We start from the raw sequence: 16780 nt of genomic DNA on the forward strand, positions 1-16780 counted from the left end.
CAGATTATCAAAGGAAACCAGACTAAACAGATAGCAATTAACAGAGTTTGACCAAACAGATGAGATCAGATCTGTTGCGACTAGATAACAGCAAAATTAGACCAAAAAGATGCCGGAAAACAAACCAGATGGGGATTCCGACCAGAACCCTAAAAGTCGAAGGTCGTCGGAGGCCGGAAAAGGGCTCACGCGCCGGCGCGTGGAGGCGTGACGGTGGCGGACTAGGGTTCTGGCGACGGCGGGGGTGTGAACAGTACTCTCTGGCGATAAACAGTAACTCCGGCGATGAACAGTAACGTCGATAAACCCTAGGCTCTGATACCATGTAATCAGAGAGAACTAGGACCGAGATATTAGAGAGAATTCTCTATTATATGATTAATCAGATAAATTCAAATTTACAAGAGGAGAGACACTATATATAGACATAATTACACGGGAAACCCTAACCCTAAAGCCCATCGGGCTTGGACACATTACCATAACTAGGTTACTTAATTAACAGTAAGAAAACCTTTGAAGGTGTTGTAGACATCTGATTTTTGAGCCAATGGATAGATCCACATATAACGAGAATGATGATCAACACATAGCATAAAGTAACGATGATCTTCAAAAGATTGAATAGGTGCAGGACCCAGACATCACAATAAACCAAATCTAAAATTTTATTACTTCGAAAGGAAGAAACAGGTAATGAATGTTTTGATGATTTGCCCCCATTTGACAAGACGTACAAAAAGGTAATGTCTTATTTGTAGCAGGAATAGAAAATCTAGAAAGCATAAAATGAAAAAGACGATGTGGATGACCAAGCCACCTATGCCAAATGGTAGAGGATGCACGATCAGCAGCAAAAGCGATTTTATTGATAGACTTGAGCTGGGGTAGACGAATAGAGTAAAGTCCATTCTCACTGGGGCCGGTAACCAGGGTAGTGCGTGTAGACTTGTCCTTCACGACAAAAAAAGTTGAGTGAAATTCAAAGAGAACATTGTTATCTAAACACAGAAAGAAGATTTTTGGTGATTTTTGGAATGTGAAGAATATTAAATAGAAAATGGGTTTGTGTGGTGAGTAAATGGTTGAGACTATGAAGTATAGGGAGACCCTTACCGTTACCAACATGGAGAGCGTGACCACCATGATAAGCTTTAGAGTTATCCATTGTTGATAAATTAGGCGTAACATGACTGTTCGTTCCTGTGTCAGGAAACCATGAAGTTGATTCAATCATTCAACAGATGGGGAGGAGCGGCTATTGGCAAAGTTAGCAGTTTGCGTAGGACGAATGATGGATGGATCACGATTAGGACACTGTGATGGGAGGTGCACAATACCACAGTGGTTACAAATTTCGTATAGCGTGTTTTGATTGGATGCCCAACTAAATTGGCGACCATTGCCACGTCCACCGCTGTACCACCAGAAGTTCCTTGGTGACGATTACCATGGTTGTTGTTGTGGGGCTGACGAGAACCATAGAAAGCTTGAGGGCTTGAAGTTGCAGCAGACATCAACTGATAACCAAGTTTAGATGCAATGGAATCGATCTAAGCAACAAGTTGTTGATGATGATAACCAAAAGGCAGTGACAAACCAGAAGGCTGTGAAAAACAGAATTGCCGGTTGTAGCTGCAAAAAGCTGAGAAACAGATGGAGTAGAGGCACGAGTTTGTCCAAGCATGTAGTCATGGTCACTGAGAAGGCATAAAGTTCATTGAAGGTAGTCAGGAATTGACGTGCGGTGATGGTAGATTTGAGACCATTGTATTCTTCACGGAGACCAGAAACTACAAGCATAACGAGATCTTTATCTTTGACAGGTTCGTCAATGGCAGCTAGAGCATCTGCATACTCCTGTGCATGATTGAGATAAGCCTATGGAGTTTCATCACCGTTCATCTGAATCTGAGAAGTTGAGTTTTCAGTATATATTCCCTGGATGATGTGTGAGGGGAATAGGCTCGTTCTAGGGCAAGCCAGAGATCACGACAAGTTTCACTCTTGACATGTCGAAAAGTGGCTTCAGAGATAGTGGAGATAATCAACATTAGAATGTGAGCATCAATAGAAATCCAAATCGGGTAATTAGGGTTATCTTGTGGATCAGTGGTAGCCTTTTGGATTGGAGGTGGTTGTGGTTGATGGTAGATGTTTGGATGGACACGGTATTGATCCATCTATATATCCCAATAGGTTATTTATTACAAGAAAGGGTTGGATCATTGTTTTCCAATACCCATAGTTTGTAGGAGTTAGGGTAAGAGCAAACTTGTGAATTGTGAGATTGTATCTCTGCTGTTGTGAAAGAGGCTAGTAGAGCCAGGATGTAGTAATGTACCGTAAAAGAAAAAAGACTGAAAATTAGGGTTCCAATGGCAGCGGACGTCAGACGGCAGATTCAAAAATTAGGGCTCCAGTGGCGGCAGTGGATAGCAGACGGCAGATTCCGGTGGCGGTGGTAGCAGATGATTCCAGCGGCAACGACGGTCAGATTAACAGAGGCGGTGGCAGCGGCAATGGACGATCAGCCTTGTAGTGGCGTGACCAAGAGGGCGGGTTGGGTTTTGGTAACTTGGCTCTGATACCAAAATAAACCACAAGGGTTTTGTGTATTGATTTGATATGTAACCTAATTACAATCAGTCTCTATATATAGAGATACTAATTACATAGGAGTGCCCTCTACATATACTAATTGCACTTAAGTACATTCAGTCTAATAGCTATACTAGCTTTGGGAATAGTGGGAGGTATGAGAAGCATGATACAGAACATGATTAGGAAGTGACTTGGACTTACACGTATGTTCATGGTTTCTTGTGACCAGCGGATGAGCTTGCGTGGTAGGAGAAATGGAAGTAGAAGAAGAGGAAGAAAAGGAGACTTAAAAGTAGCAGTCAAAGGGGAAGGAGATGAAGTTGCAAGAGGTTGCAACGAAGTGGAAAATAATAGAAAGAGAAAGTGGAGAAGGAAACTGAACCAGGATAGCTCTATTAAGAGAGGACAAGTGATGAAATATTTATATCCACGCCAAGAAATAGTAGGAGAGGGACCCCAAATGTAACAATGCATACGAGACACTGTAGGTGCAAATGGTGATCGGTACTATTAGCTTCATTACAAGCATTTCAAGGAAACATGTTATTTTGTCATTATTGGAAAACGAATGAAGTAAGCAAAAAACAGAACTTGATGGGTGGCCAAGTCGAGTATGCCAAATGGATGGAGTGATCCTTTGAGTGAAGGAAGTGGTGGCGGAAGCCGGAAAAGAGTAGATATTTCGTGAATTAGGCTGAATGTGATGAAGAGTGTTTCTTGGCAGGTTCTTCACAAACACACCAAAAGGTGAGAATTGAATGGAACAAGGATCATCTTTGACTAGCTGAGATATGGACAATAAGTTCTTGGTTAGACCATGTACAAGTAAAATATTACCAAATACCGGTGAGAATCCAATGCCCCAAAAACCTAAGGGTTCCTCCGCAAGGTTCGAGGAGAAGTTTGGTTTCAAACCCCGGTTCGAGGCTGCCTCCAGTAGGAGTTTGGGGAGTGTCTCAGTCCCTGTATGGCTGATCATCCTCTATGTTAGCTTTTATCTTCAATATTTGTAGTTATTTATCCATAGCAATATATGGGATTATGGGACCAATTAGGTTAAGCTAATTTTGAGTGCCAAACATATGTAATAGGAAGATCCATACCATTTTCTTCCTAGACATGATTGGACCCTCAATAGGCAGTTGCATTTTGATCAAATTCGGATTGGCAGTCATATGCGCCATTGCTCCTGAATCTGGTAATCAGTCGGAGAAAATACTCGATGGTGTGGCTTCGCCAAAAATGTTTGTAAACCTAGGGCTACCTGGATCACCGAATAACCCGTAATGTGGCCAACCAGAATATTAGGCGGCTGAAATATCCCTCATGGTTGTTAAGAGGGCTTCCCACCAGGAACATCTGAAAAAGCCCAATCAGATGGCTCATATGATGATTGTCCGGTAGGCTCAGTTAGCCCAGAAATCAGCTGACCTGGTCCACTCTCCAAATCGTGAAAGGCACTGATCTAGGCCATTCTGACCTGCGTGTTGACCTGAGTTATCATAACTGGCTGGGTCGTATTAAAACACTTGGCACTCTGGTCTGCCAAAGTCAGTACCTATGGGTTGAGAAAATGTGTAAGCCTTAAACCTAGGGAATGCGACTGATGCTCCACGGCCGGAAAACCTCCTCTGAAGTTCAGTAGCAGCGTGTGAAGCAGAATACACGTAATAGATTCTCGATGCGCTTTGATCGCACTTTGGGTAGATTTAGCAGGCTTCATTCATCACTATTCCACAGCCACAGCCTCTGCCACGGTGGTATATGGTGGTGGCCAGAGGCTGATCTTGTTGATGTGGCTGTTGCGAGTTCATCGAGACCACCAGAGATGTTAACGATCTAGTAATCCACGCCCATTCAATAGCCATGGCCGTCACGGAACCAACCTTATGCTTTTTGTTGCCTCAACAACCTCTCTTCATAAACAAGCAACCGAGAACAGAGATCAAGGAAAGAAGGGGGAGCTGAGTCTATTCAGTTATCATGAACCAATCATATTCTAGATCTAGGCCATTCAGGGGGTGAAGGACAAGGACAAAATATGTGATTTGTGCTTCTATGCTGTCAATGCATCTGAAATTAGGCTAATTCCATTAGGCTAAGACGGTAAGCTTACTGCTGAAACTGTTTGCAGCTGTGTTCGTACTTATGTCTTGCAAGCAAATGCTCGTTGCAAGTATGAAGTCTCTATTGTGATCCATAATGTTCTTGCAGTGTCTTATCCAATAGTCTGTGGAGCAACATTAGTAGTAGGCTAGTAGCGTTGCATTTATACAAAAACACAAGTATAGATCGAGTCATCTCCACTGAGTGACATCTGGAGATGTAGCAGGCAGCAGCGTCACCTGAGACAAACTTAAGCAAATGTAATATCTCAAGAATCAGTGACATCTGATACTTCAAAACCAGGTAGTTTTTGCCATTTTGTGGAATTGTTACAAAGTTAGTAATATTAGTAACTGGTAGAAGTGTATTGGCTATTAATTCATTCCTACTGTAGTACTCCCTCCGTCCCAAAATAATTGTCCAGATTTCTATATATGTTTGTCCCAAAATAAGTGTCCAGTTTCAAAAATAGATAACTACATTCTCAAATATACCCTTTATTAATGCACAAATATTGAAGAGTTGTGAAGAGAAAGAAATTAAATAAGGGTAAATTTTTTATTTGGTTAACTGAAAGGAATAATAATTATAAATGTCTAAAACTGTGTGCCATTTCAATTGTGAACACTTATTTTGGGATGGAGGGAGTAGTAGACAACAAATCTCTAGTGATTTCTGTAATAGTATCAATGTCTTACAGTTCTCATACCATGAAATGAGGAAGAAAGAGTAATAGAGAGAGAGAGAGAGAGAGAGAGAGAGAGGAAGATTGTGAGAGAGAAAGAAAATGTAGTGATTATGTAAGATATTATTACGAATGACCCTAGATGCAATTGGGCGAGTACTATTTATAGACAATCTAGGAGTAAGTTGGTTAGCATCCTTTATACAATCTAACTTGCTTAAAACAATCAACACCTTATATGTATCTATCAATCTTTTCCTTTATCATTTCTTTGTGTATATATATTCCAGTTAAAAAGGTTGAAGAAAACAGATCAAGGATTGTCGGGGGATCTAATGCCTTATAACATCGTTCCTCTTGAAGCACCATCTCTGACAAATGCTATTGGATTCTATCCAGAAGTAAGTTGAAAGACTGTTTTAGTTTGTAATTTGTTCCTTGTGAAGAGCTTACACACACTTATTTTTCATTGCACTGCACAGTATTCTCGTGCTGCACTTTGAGGCATGATAAATCTTCATTCCGTATTTTGATTCACAGGTTAGAGGTGCAATATCGGCAATTAGATATCATGAACAATTCCCTAGGCTTCCAGCTGATTTTGAGGTTCCTGCACAGCGTAACTTGGACATGTTTGATCTTCTGGAATTTGTGTTCGGTTTTCAGGTATGGACTCTTTCATATTTGAACCTTGTTGGTGCCAAATATATGCTTGCTTATCCTAGGTTGTGTAGAATTTTGAGGCACTTGTGTTAATGAGACTTGGACTTGTGAACATCTCACTTCCATTGTCTCGGTTACTTTGAGGGGTGAATACATGTTTATGAATTTATACTCTGTTGTTCATTTCTATAGTTCCTCCACTTGTATACATACTTCTATTTAGGTCCATTTCTCAATGATTTATAACTCATGCAAAAAGTTACTCATATATTTAGTTGGTATTGGAATCTAACTTTCACCGCAGTATACTTCTTTCCTACTTTTCCCATGACTATATATGCTGCTGGGTGTCTAGGAGCAGCCAGTCCATTAACCATATTGCCTGTGGTTCTTAGAGCAATTGGGAAAGATTCCTTCTTTATGATTCGAGGAGTCATGGGAACAACCTTTAGAAATGCAAGGGGAAGACTTGTACAAAGACATCCCTCCCTACCTCACGGAATTGAGGAGCTTTGATGCAGTAGGATCTTCCTTTGTTGATGTACATTCCCAGTTCTTCATCTGAAGCGTAATACTTGATACACAACATAGTGATTTATCTTATGAAAGAAAAATGATTATTATCAAAACTACTGCTCGACTTATTTCTTATTTACAAATATCAAGCCTTATAAGCCTTCACCGAAGGCATTCTAACACTTGTTTTCTCTATATAGATTGGTGTTATTGGTGATTCACTTGCCTTACTTTGATATTATCTGTTTCCCGTTTATTGTGCGAAACTAAAGCTATAGAAAATTGTTTTGCTATAGAGTTTTTACTTCTCCTTGGAGTTCCGATGTTTTACTAAAGTAGAATTAGCATATTGTGGATAGAGGCTTATTGGTAACTGTCAAAATTTTTATTTGTACATGGATTCGTCATCACATGTTATGAACATGCTTTTTGCCTTGCATATACGTTAGTATAATTTATTCATAAAATTTTGGTTCAAAATCACCCACCGATCCACTATGAGGATCTTTGTTATATGTGGCCCTTTACCTGTAGTTTTGCAGTTTTTGCCACTTAGCAATGCTATTTTTGTCCAAGCGATGGTCCAAAATCTAGTTGGCCATATGCTAATGAATATGAGAATCATCTTTTTCTCCTCATGTTGCTTTCTCATCTGTCTTCGGTTTAGAATTTATCAGTTCAGCTTTCTTTATTTGTGCTGGCATTACATGTGCAGAAAGACAACATCAAGAATCAGCGTGAGAATGTTGTTCTCACTTTAGCAAATGCACAATCACGACTTGGTATACCTGTTGAAGCGGATCCAGTGAGTAATCCATTGTTCCCTCTTGTATCTTCCTTATATCATGTTACTATGGATGTAATTTTCGTCATGTTCTATGTGCTGTGTTTTTCTTATCATGATTTCATGAACACATTGTTGCTAAATTAGCTGTGCACCAAACTTGAGCATACTGGAGGCGTTCACAAAAGTATTCCATAGCTCAATATACAAGGGGCCGATATGTACCAGTCTTCTGATTAAAATTGGTTGTAGAAATTGGTAACTTCGTTGTTTAGAATTTTTTTTTTGTAAGGGTGTCCGGGCCAATGCCCGACTAATCCCCGGCAATTTTGGAGGCTAAACATGGCCTCACTTAAATGTCGCCAACACTCCCCTCCCAGGGCTCGAACTTGGGTTCATGACTATGCCATGCCCAAGCCTTTACCACTAGGTTGGAAGGTCGTTGTTTAGAATGTTGCGAGGGTCAATTGAACTGATGTTAGATGTTGTAGGAACTTTAAGGATTGGACTGCTCGAGTTTTTCCAACGTAAAATGATTTTTGGGGACTTATTGTCAAGATTATGATAAACCTCCTTTGAGGTTTACTTATAGAAGAAGGAATTAGTGAGTATTATTTGTCTCTGCTTTAATAAGAATAAGTGAGGGGTAGTTTGGTATTTTCCCTTTTCCTGAATAAGAAAGTGTTTAGATAAATAGTTGTAGCTGGTAGTTGGTAGCGGCATTCTGTTTTCATTCTTGTAAAAACTGTTGAGAGAGCGTAAGCTCAAGAGGAGAGATTCCAGACCTCTCGAAAGTCTGGAAACTATTCAATTTGTTCATCGAAAAGCAACCTACCGACAATTTCAATTCAGTGTGCTTTTATCCATGTCATGCTCTAGGACACCAGTTATGTATAAGGAATGGGTGGATAACCATCTCACACCAGTCAATGTTTGCACCACAGGATATAATAGAACATGAGGAAAACCTTGTCTATAAGGTAATATGAAATCATATCTACATGGTCTATGTCCCAGTCATAGTAGCTTCTTCTGAAGTGTTCAATAATATTTGCAACCCATTTCTCAGTTCTCTGTAGAAGATGTGAACCCAAAGCAGTTCAGAGTGATAGAGGTCTGGGAGGATTCAGCTGGACACTTTTCAGTTCATGGCTGATTATTCGCTAGTTGATCATAAGTCAAGAGTTTGGTTTGTTTGGAAATAGTCACCTTAAGATATATGGCTATGCGTTCATATACATCACCTTCCTGTCAAAAATCTAGCCGCCACTTGTCGAAACCCTAGCCATCGCTGTCTCAATTTCGAACCTTAGCTGTTGCATTTCCATAATTTTCTCTTTAACTATTTCTCCAAGGTGTTTGCTTTGTTATAATCAGATTTTGCATCATTAATAGAATGTGGCTAATGGATAATTCATAATTTTCTTAGAAAATAGATGAGATAGCTATTACGGAAGTCTTTCTGAAGGTTCTTGATAACTACATCAAATGGTGCAAATATCTGCGTAGACGCGTTGTTTGGAATAGGTGACTTCCATGCCCTGGTATTACTTTTTATGTTCATTGCATCTTATGCTATACTAATTTCAATGTGAAATTTATTTTCAACAGGTTGCAAGCTATTAATAAGGACAGAAAGCTTTTCTTGGTTTCATTGTACTTCTTAATCTGGGGTGAAGCTGCAAATGTCCGCTTTCTTCCAGAATGCATTTGCTACATATTCCACAATGTAAGCCATTTGTCTCTATTGGTTGATCAATTCCTTGACCTAGTGCTTTGTTACATTCACCATGCTACATTTGAGAAATTTTTGAACATAATGGAGACTCTGTTTCACAAGGTCCATGCATGGTATGTGCTTGGTCCAGAATTAGAACCAAGAAAACCTAGAAACTGGGAACCAGTCTGAAGGTTGCCAACTTGGTTTGTTTTTCAGCAGTTTGGTTCTTGACTGAAACATGTTCCAGACCTCGACACCTTTTTGAGATTTTTACAACTTATGGTGTTTATTTTACTACTTCCGATCTGTCGACGTTTTTTTACTTTGTAATTCTCGTTGGATAACTTACGAATTATTGATTTTGCTGCCGAGTCTTGAAATTTTTACAACTTATGGTGTTAATTTTACTACTTCCAATCTATCAGACGTTTTTTTACGTCGTATTCTCGTTGGATAACTTATGAATCATTGATTTTGCTGCCAAGTCATTCTCTGCGAGTGTGAGAAGCAAATTTACAAAATGAAATACTCAAACATAACTTCACCTTCAATGTGGAGTGTCAAATATGGTATCCAGGCTGTCCCATCAATCAACAGTGTACACAATCTGGTAGCCTCTTATAGTGCTAGTAGGTTACCATGACCCATCAGTGTAAGTTTGTTTTAAGCAGGGTGCATGACTATAAATCTGGTAAAATCATAGTAAATGCATCATGAAGAGATTGAAATAAGAGTTTGTAGTATAAAGTTGAAGGCCTTTTATTTGTCGATGCACCCTTGTTTGCATTATTATGTACAGTAGACTCTACCATGATATAATGCCTATTGAGCTGTGTGCCTGTTATGATTGTCTTAACTAATCAATATTTATATTACCTAGATGGCCAGGGAGTTGGATGCTATTTTGGATCGTGGAGAAGCTGGCCATGCTCCTAGTTGTGTTGGCGAGAATAATACAGTGTCCTTTCTGAATCAAATCATTCAACCCATTTACAACACACTGGCTAAGGTCAGGGGATCTCTTCCCTTCTTATGTTTATAAATGGATTTGGTATGATGTTGTTTAATGAGTTGGTTATTACATTGTCACATTCACATATTTAAATGTTTGATAGAGCAAAATAATGGTCACTGGTTAATGATTTTTCAATATCTACGATATACAACATAGTTCCTGTTCTTTCTCTAATCACAGATCAATCAATATATTTATGGTTGCTGCTGCCGTGCGTCATTCTACTTCATTACTGAATTTAGTGCAAATCTTACCTTTTCAACAGGAAGCCGGAAGAAACAATAATGGAAAAGCTGCCCACTCATCATGGCGGAATTATGATGATTTCAATGAATATTTCTGGTAGGTTTTTGTGAGAAATTACTCTTATTTTAGTATACTTTTTGGGCTTATATTTAATATATGATAGGTCACCTGCCTGCTTTGAGTTGAGCTGGCCTATGAAGGACACATCACCATTTCTGCGAATACCCAAACCAGCAAAAAGGGTAGGCCATTATTCATTTGTAGCTATCCATCTTCTGACATTTTAACTGTGTGCAAAATTTGTAAATATCGTTCCAGGTTCCGTCAGATTTAAGCCTCTTGCCTTTTTATTTTGTCAGAAGCATTAACATGACTTTTTTGAGCTGGTAGATGTTTGGTAAAGTGTCATTTTTATAAGTGGTCCCAAAATAGAGGTTAAGCTTCTGTTATTATCTGAATAACCATAAAAAAGGATAGGCACGCCTTGTATGTCAGCATAGTGTGTTTGTGAAACATTCACGGCAGTGCAAAATCAAGTCTGCAATTGCCATTAAATTTAAAAACATGAGAGGAGCTAATGTGGCTTCTTTGAGCTTGTTTGGTTGGATGCTGGCACTACAACAAAATGGGTCTTTTAGGAATGCCCAAGTGTCCTAATAGAGTACTCGTTGGTGCTTTAAGTTTGTAGGACCAAGAACTGTGCGTCATATCTAAAGGCTTTACAATAAGTTATCAGGCCAAGTTAGGTGACCTAACAACTTCTCTGGAAAAAGTAAGGCGACATAATAGGACACAAAATAAATCGTCATATTAGCCTTTATATAGACTTCTTTAGTGTCCTATAAAAAGGCTAATATGCCTAACTTCTCCCTAACAGTTTACTGTAATGCCTTTAGACACGACATCGTTTTTGGTCCTACAAATCCCATTAAGTAGTTTATTAGGATGCCGAGGGATGGTTGGGTTTCTTAAACGACCCATTTTGTTGTAGTGTGGTTGAACATATTTATTAGTATGTTATATCACACTCGATTATCAACCATATGGATGCAGCATGCATGACCAATTCTTATCTGGGTTCTACCGCCTTTTGCATCCTTTTAGTTCTGCACTTAGGATTGTTAGGGTGAGGGAAGTTATGAGGGTGAAGTCATTTTTTTCATCAGTCTTTCATATTGTGATCTGGTTTTATGTGGCCATTCATTTTCTAAGTTCTTTTCAAAACATCAGACTGGGAAAAGCACTTTTGTTGAGCATCGGACGTTCCTTCACTTGTATCGCAGTTTTCATCGTATGTGGATCTTCTTAGTAGTCATGTTCCAGGTAATTACTCATAAACTGTTCTTTTATCTTGTGATAATATCTTTTAGCACGGTAAGCTGATATTGGTTATTAATCTTTCTTCATGTTCTTTCAGGGATTGACGATTATAGCATTCAATGATGGAAAACTAAACCTTGATACTTTTAAAACATTGCTTAGCATTGGTCCAACATATGCTATCATGAAGTTTGTGGAATGTGAGCGGTTACTTCTGTTGTTAGTTTCTTTGACATGCCTTTCCCAGTCTTCTCTTTTGCTTCTGTTTTTCATGTAATCTGCTCCTTACATAGGTTGCTTGGATGTACTCTTGATGTTTGGGGCTTACAGCACAGCAAGAGGCATGGCAATTTCAAGGCTGGTTATTAGGTTCTTCTGGGGTGCATTGAGCTCAGTATTTATAACATATGTATATGTGTAAGTCTATAATCATCTGTCCTCTAATATCATTCTCTGCGCTTCTAGACTGACTGCTTTCATTGTGAACAATGAATTTTCCAGAAAAGTTTTGCAGGAGAGAAATGACAATACCTCAAATTCAGTGTACTTTCGAATATATCTGCTTGTTGTGGGCGTTTATGCTGGTGTACGCATAGTTTTTGCCTTACTGCTAAAACTCCCATTCTGCCATTCTTTATCTGAAAAGTCTGATCAACCGTTCTTCCAATTCTTTAAGTGGATTTACGAGGTACTTTTCCTTCATGGCCTACAATTTACAGTTCTGGAATGAGAAAAGTATCTTTGAATTCTTAGTTTTTTAAAATTTTGGTCTTCCAGGAGAGGTATTTTGTTGGCCGTGGTCTTTATGAGAGACCCATGGATTACATAAGGTTTGGTTCCTTCTCTGACCTTCTAATGACATATACATGCTTTATTAGTGCCATCATCCCTTGATATGTAGCTGCTTTTATCCTAAATTAGCATGAAGAACTAGCTAGAGCTTGCAATGTACCAATATGGCCCAAGAGTTTTGTTACATATATATTTCAAGATAGGATCCCAACTTATAACCCATCCAACATAAAATTTTATTCAAACCACTTTATAGAGCAGTTACCGTTGGTAGGGTTTTTAGTGGCTTTTCTCTACATTCTTTATTTCTGATTTCACAGTGAATTATTTTCTTCTCTTGGTATTTTCCCACAAGGGTTTCCACATAAATCTGGTGTTAATTACTATATATATTTTGATCTCTGCTTTTGTTTGTACATTTTATGTTACTCTATAGAGCTACTATTTACATCGAATAGCAGAAGTAGAGCTGCTGTTTTTGTTTTGTTTTTTTATTTCTTTTTCCACAATTCAATTTTTTGAACTAGGTATTTCATTGAAAGCTAGACAACCATATCTCCGACCAGTATCAAACAAAGCACATTCTTTGTTCCGTTGGGCTTACTTTTCCATAACTAACCTAATATTGAATAATCTATGTTTATGGTATTTTTAAGGGTGGATGGCATTATAATATCCGTCTCTTACTGATTAGCTATGAGAGCATTTTGTTTAGCTCTCCACCCTTGCTTTCTATCCCCATCTCTCTTCATTGTGGCTAGCTGTTTCCTGAGGTAGCTTTTTGCCATTGTTGGCAAGACCATGTGGTTGCATGTTGTTCAAAAGCAATTCTGATGCAAGTGTGATCAATAGACCATCAAGTGTCATCCATATCTTCTCAGAGCTGGGAAAAGGCTTTGCTTTCTTCTTTATCCTTCATACAACTTCTTTAACTCACTTTCTTCTAATTTTTCATCCTTTCATTTCTTCAGGAGTGCTTAATGTGAAAGTGATCAGTATTTTTTCTGTGTAAAACTAGAAACTCCATAATCTTTGTACTTAATATTTGCAGGTATGTGCTGTACTGGTTGGTGATCTTTGCTTGCAAGTTCACTTTCGCCTACTTCCTTCAGGCAAGTTGTGATGCATAATTTTTCTTGTTTTGGCGGTGTTTCATTTGAGCAGTCATCATTTTAGATTGTCATTATATATTATAAGTTACAGGCCCATCACAATGTCTATTTTTATGTGTCCAGATCAAACCATTAGTTGATCCCACCAACATTATCGAGAACCTTCCGTCACTGCAATATTCGTGGCATGATTTTGTATCTAAGAGTAAGTGTTGAATCATCTCCTTATTTCACTTGTTTTTATTTATTCTTAGATCACTTCTTGAATCTGCTGTAAATTTTGTACTCCTAATAGAGCTTCTACTTCCATTTTATTTGAATCACTTCCTAAACAATTTGAATGGTTCAGTCTTCACTGTTTAGACGCCGTCTCTTAATTTTCAGATGGGTTCTCAGATTTCAGTTTTCTACACTTAAAAAACAAACAACCTTAGTGTCTATCTATTTCCCACTCTGAGTTATCATTCTTCCAATACTGTGCATCTCAGGATATTACTCCACCATTAATTTTTCCTGCACATGAAGAAAGAGGTTTAACTTCATTCAGTTGTTGTATAGTTAAAAAGTTTATGTTATAAGAAAAAAACATCTTTCCCCCTTCTTTTTGAGCTTTCATTCATTATTTGACGAAGGAAGAAATTTTCTTGTCTATCCTTTTCTTACCCTAAACCTCTCTTTGCTTTGTCTAAATAATGGTTAGCTTCAGTTCTTTCGCGTAAATTAGAGAATGGGACTACTGAATGCAATTTGTAGATCGATAGTTTTTTCGTTAGTACTACTGTTGCGGGAGATTCGATCTCATAGAGTTCCATTCCCGTTAGTCTCTGTTTCAAGTATATTCTTGCTCTGCTCTTATTATGTGAGACTATAAGTATTTGCGTTCTTTCTCCTATTCATGCTTGCAATTTAACACACTAGGCTATCAAGGCAAACTTTGAGCAAAGTAGGTTTGTCTTTGAAGTTCAAACTGTAGGATGTTTTCTGTTTAAAGTTGCCTTTTTCTACAGTCCATGTTCATTTTCTTTCTCATCCTAAACTTTCTCCATGATTTTTATTTTATTATATGTGTTTGTATTTTTATTCTTGGTGAAGCCATTGCGGGTGGCTTTAGGATGATAGACTCTTCAGGTATGTAATCACTTGTCATGTGGAAATTGGGTGTATGTTCCTGCATACGATTTACTACGAGGCCATCGGATATGGGGTTCTATAAAGAATCAAGTTTGTCCTATTCTATTGATAAATTAGTAAGTAAGCAGTCTGCCGACTAATGTTAAAAACCTTATATCTTAAGAGAAAGAGTTGTTCTGAAGGCCCTCGTACTAGTTAGAAACTTTGTGATAAAACTGCTACGATGTTCCCTGAGGTTGTGTTCCATAGGTTTAGGTCTCTCAATTTGGGTTTATATTATGTAAATGGCTTCCTGCTAATGCTAAAGTGGCTCACATCTGGTCTGGCCTTGTCTAAATTTTGCGGTGGCTGGGCTGATGATAAGCATCATATCTTCTCTTTGTTTTCCTTTCCTTGTTTTTTTTCTTTCTGTTTGGCATATGCTGAAATGGTCTGCTTGCTGGGGAAAAGCATGCGTGTTATGCCCTTATCCCCAGTGGCAGAACCAGAAATATGTGTGCTGGGACCGGCTTAAAGTAATATTTTCCAAAATGTTTGCAAGTTAAACTATTTACATCTTATAGTTGTGTGGTAGCCAAAACAAACCTGATCTAAACATTCTAGTAACATAGTTGAATATAGAGACAAATGCAACAGAGGCAGAAATTATGTTACATAATTGAGCACGAAAATAACTTCAAACTAGCACAAAATTGGAATTTTTGTTTAACTAAATTGTAGTTAAACTAGAAGTACTATTAAATTAAACTAACAGTTGAACACATCTGAAGTTTGTAAGTTATAACCAAAATGCACACAAGCTGAGATGAGGACATAGATCAAGGTAAATCAAGAATAAGGCTTGAGAGCTCACAGTGGCAGAGCCATTAATATTAATCCGTCACCTTCGTTACTATTAATTTGGAAGGTAAGGCCAGATAGAATGGCTACATAAGATTCTTTAAATTCAAATAGACCCATTATTCTTTGCTTCCAAATGACAATCTCCATGGTCCCCAAAGAGGGACTTTATTATTTCAAAGTGGTTTATTATAACAAACTAAAGGCTATTTCATCTGATTTGATTTGTTAGATGGACATGAGATGATTTTCTTAGTGATTCTTTCATCTGTGGGCACTTGGCACTTTCTTATCCTACATGCAATTTACTTTTCAAGATCGAGTGCATGTTATGATTGTCTTTACTGGGGACTTAGCTTGACACCAAAGCGGCTTGCTTACCAACCTGATGACTTTCTTTGCCACCTAACTGCTTCCTGTATCTCTTACTTTCCTGCATCCTCTTACTTCACCGAATAGCAACCACCAGAACCTAATATATTCATATTACAAAATATACATAAACCTGTTGGCTAGAGAAGGAGCCCGCTTGCTGCTTCTTGCACTTTGTATTGACTAAGGTCATGTGCACCAGTCGTCTTTTTCCAAACCGAACCGAACCAAACCAAACCAAACCAAACTAAACCAAACCAAACCAAACCCACTGTTGTTCTGCACTTCTTCTATTATAGATTCTTATTACTTGTTATTTGTTCCACTTGTGAATCTATCCTTGTTTTCATCTTTTTATGCTTTGTGACATTACTTTACTCTTTGAAGAATCACTAACGCATTGATGAATTTGAACATATGAAGTATTTGTGTTGAACTTTCCTCGGACTTCAAATTTTCTTGCCATGCATGTGTGTTGTTGAGATTATTGAATGGTATATGATTCCCATTTTCATCAAGGACATGTATTTTCCCATGCTTACTTTGTATTTGTCCTTTGCCTTTGCAGATAATAATAATGTTCTCACCTTAGTTAGCATATGGGCTCCTATAGTGGCTGTGAGTATTTCTCTTTCCCGCTCCTTGCAAGTAGCTTATAAAAACAATTGTTATTTGGACAAGCTTTTTCTTTAATAATTTGAGACCTCGAGATTCAAATATTTTTCACTTCTCTTACATGTATGACATAGTGAATAGAAGGACTTTGCTTTTTAACGGAACTTGAGTTCTATTATATTGTATATTTGTATTGGTCATACAAATGCCTTTCTGTTCCTTTAGTGTTTGTTAATGTTAATTCTTTTTGAATCTTCAG

The 16780-nt window shown here is 38.1% G+C and overlaps 1 protein-coding gene across 8 annotated transcripts in view; it reads left to right on the forward strand.

Annotated features, from left to right (window-relative positions):
• Positions 1–16780, forward strand: part of LOC112508906 (callose synthase 10) — a 54856-nt gene that overhangs the window by 10748 nt on the left and 27328 nt on the right. For 4 of the 8 annotated variants that reach the window (XM_025113749.1, XM_025113745.1, XM_025113744.1 and 1 more), the window contains 16 exons: positions 5686–5796; positions 5936–6061; positions 7290–7379; positions 8788–8885; positions 8970–9087; positions 9959–10087; positions 10359–10435; positions 10503–10581; positions 11552–11662; positions 11757–11859; positions 11953–12076; positions 12161–12347; positions 12437–12489; positions 13503–13563; positions 13687–13768; positions 16475–16524. In XM_025113749.1, the coding sequence (XP_024969517.1) occupies positions 5686–5796; positions 5936–6061; positions 7290–7379; positions 8788–8885; positions 8970–9087; positions 9959–10087; positions 10359–10435; positions 10503–10581; positions 11552–11662; positions 11757–11859; positions 11953–12076; positions 12161–12347; positions 12437–12489; positions 13503–13563; positions 13687–13768; positions 16475–16524 (1599 nt within the window). Of the gene's footprint in view, positions 1–4841; positions 5014–5685; positions 5797–5935; positions 6062–6149; positions 6600–7289; positions 7380–8787; positions 8886–8969; positions 9088–9958; positions 10088–10358; positions 10436–10502; positions 10582–11551; positions 11663–11756; positions 11860–11952; positions 12077–12160; positions 12348–12436; positions 12490–13502; positions 13564–13686; positions 13769–16474; positions 16525–16780 lie in introns of those variants that run through there. The other 4 variants (XM_025113746.1, XM_025113750.1, XM_025113751.1 and 1 more) reach the window with 3 other exon arrangements.

Source organism: Cynara cardunculus, assembly GCF_001531365.2.
Source record: "Cynara cardunculus var. scolymus isolate 2C chromosome LG 3, CcrdV1, whole genome shotgun sequence".
Classification (NCBI taxonomy): Eukaryota; Viridiplantae; Streptophyta; class Magnoliopsida; order Asterales; family Asteraceae; genus Cynara; species Cynara cardunculus.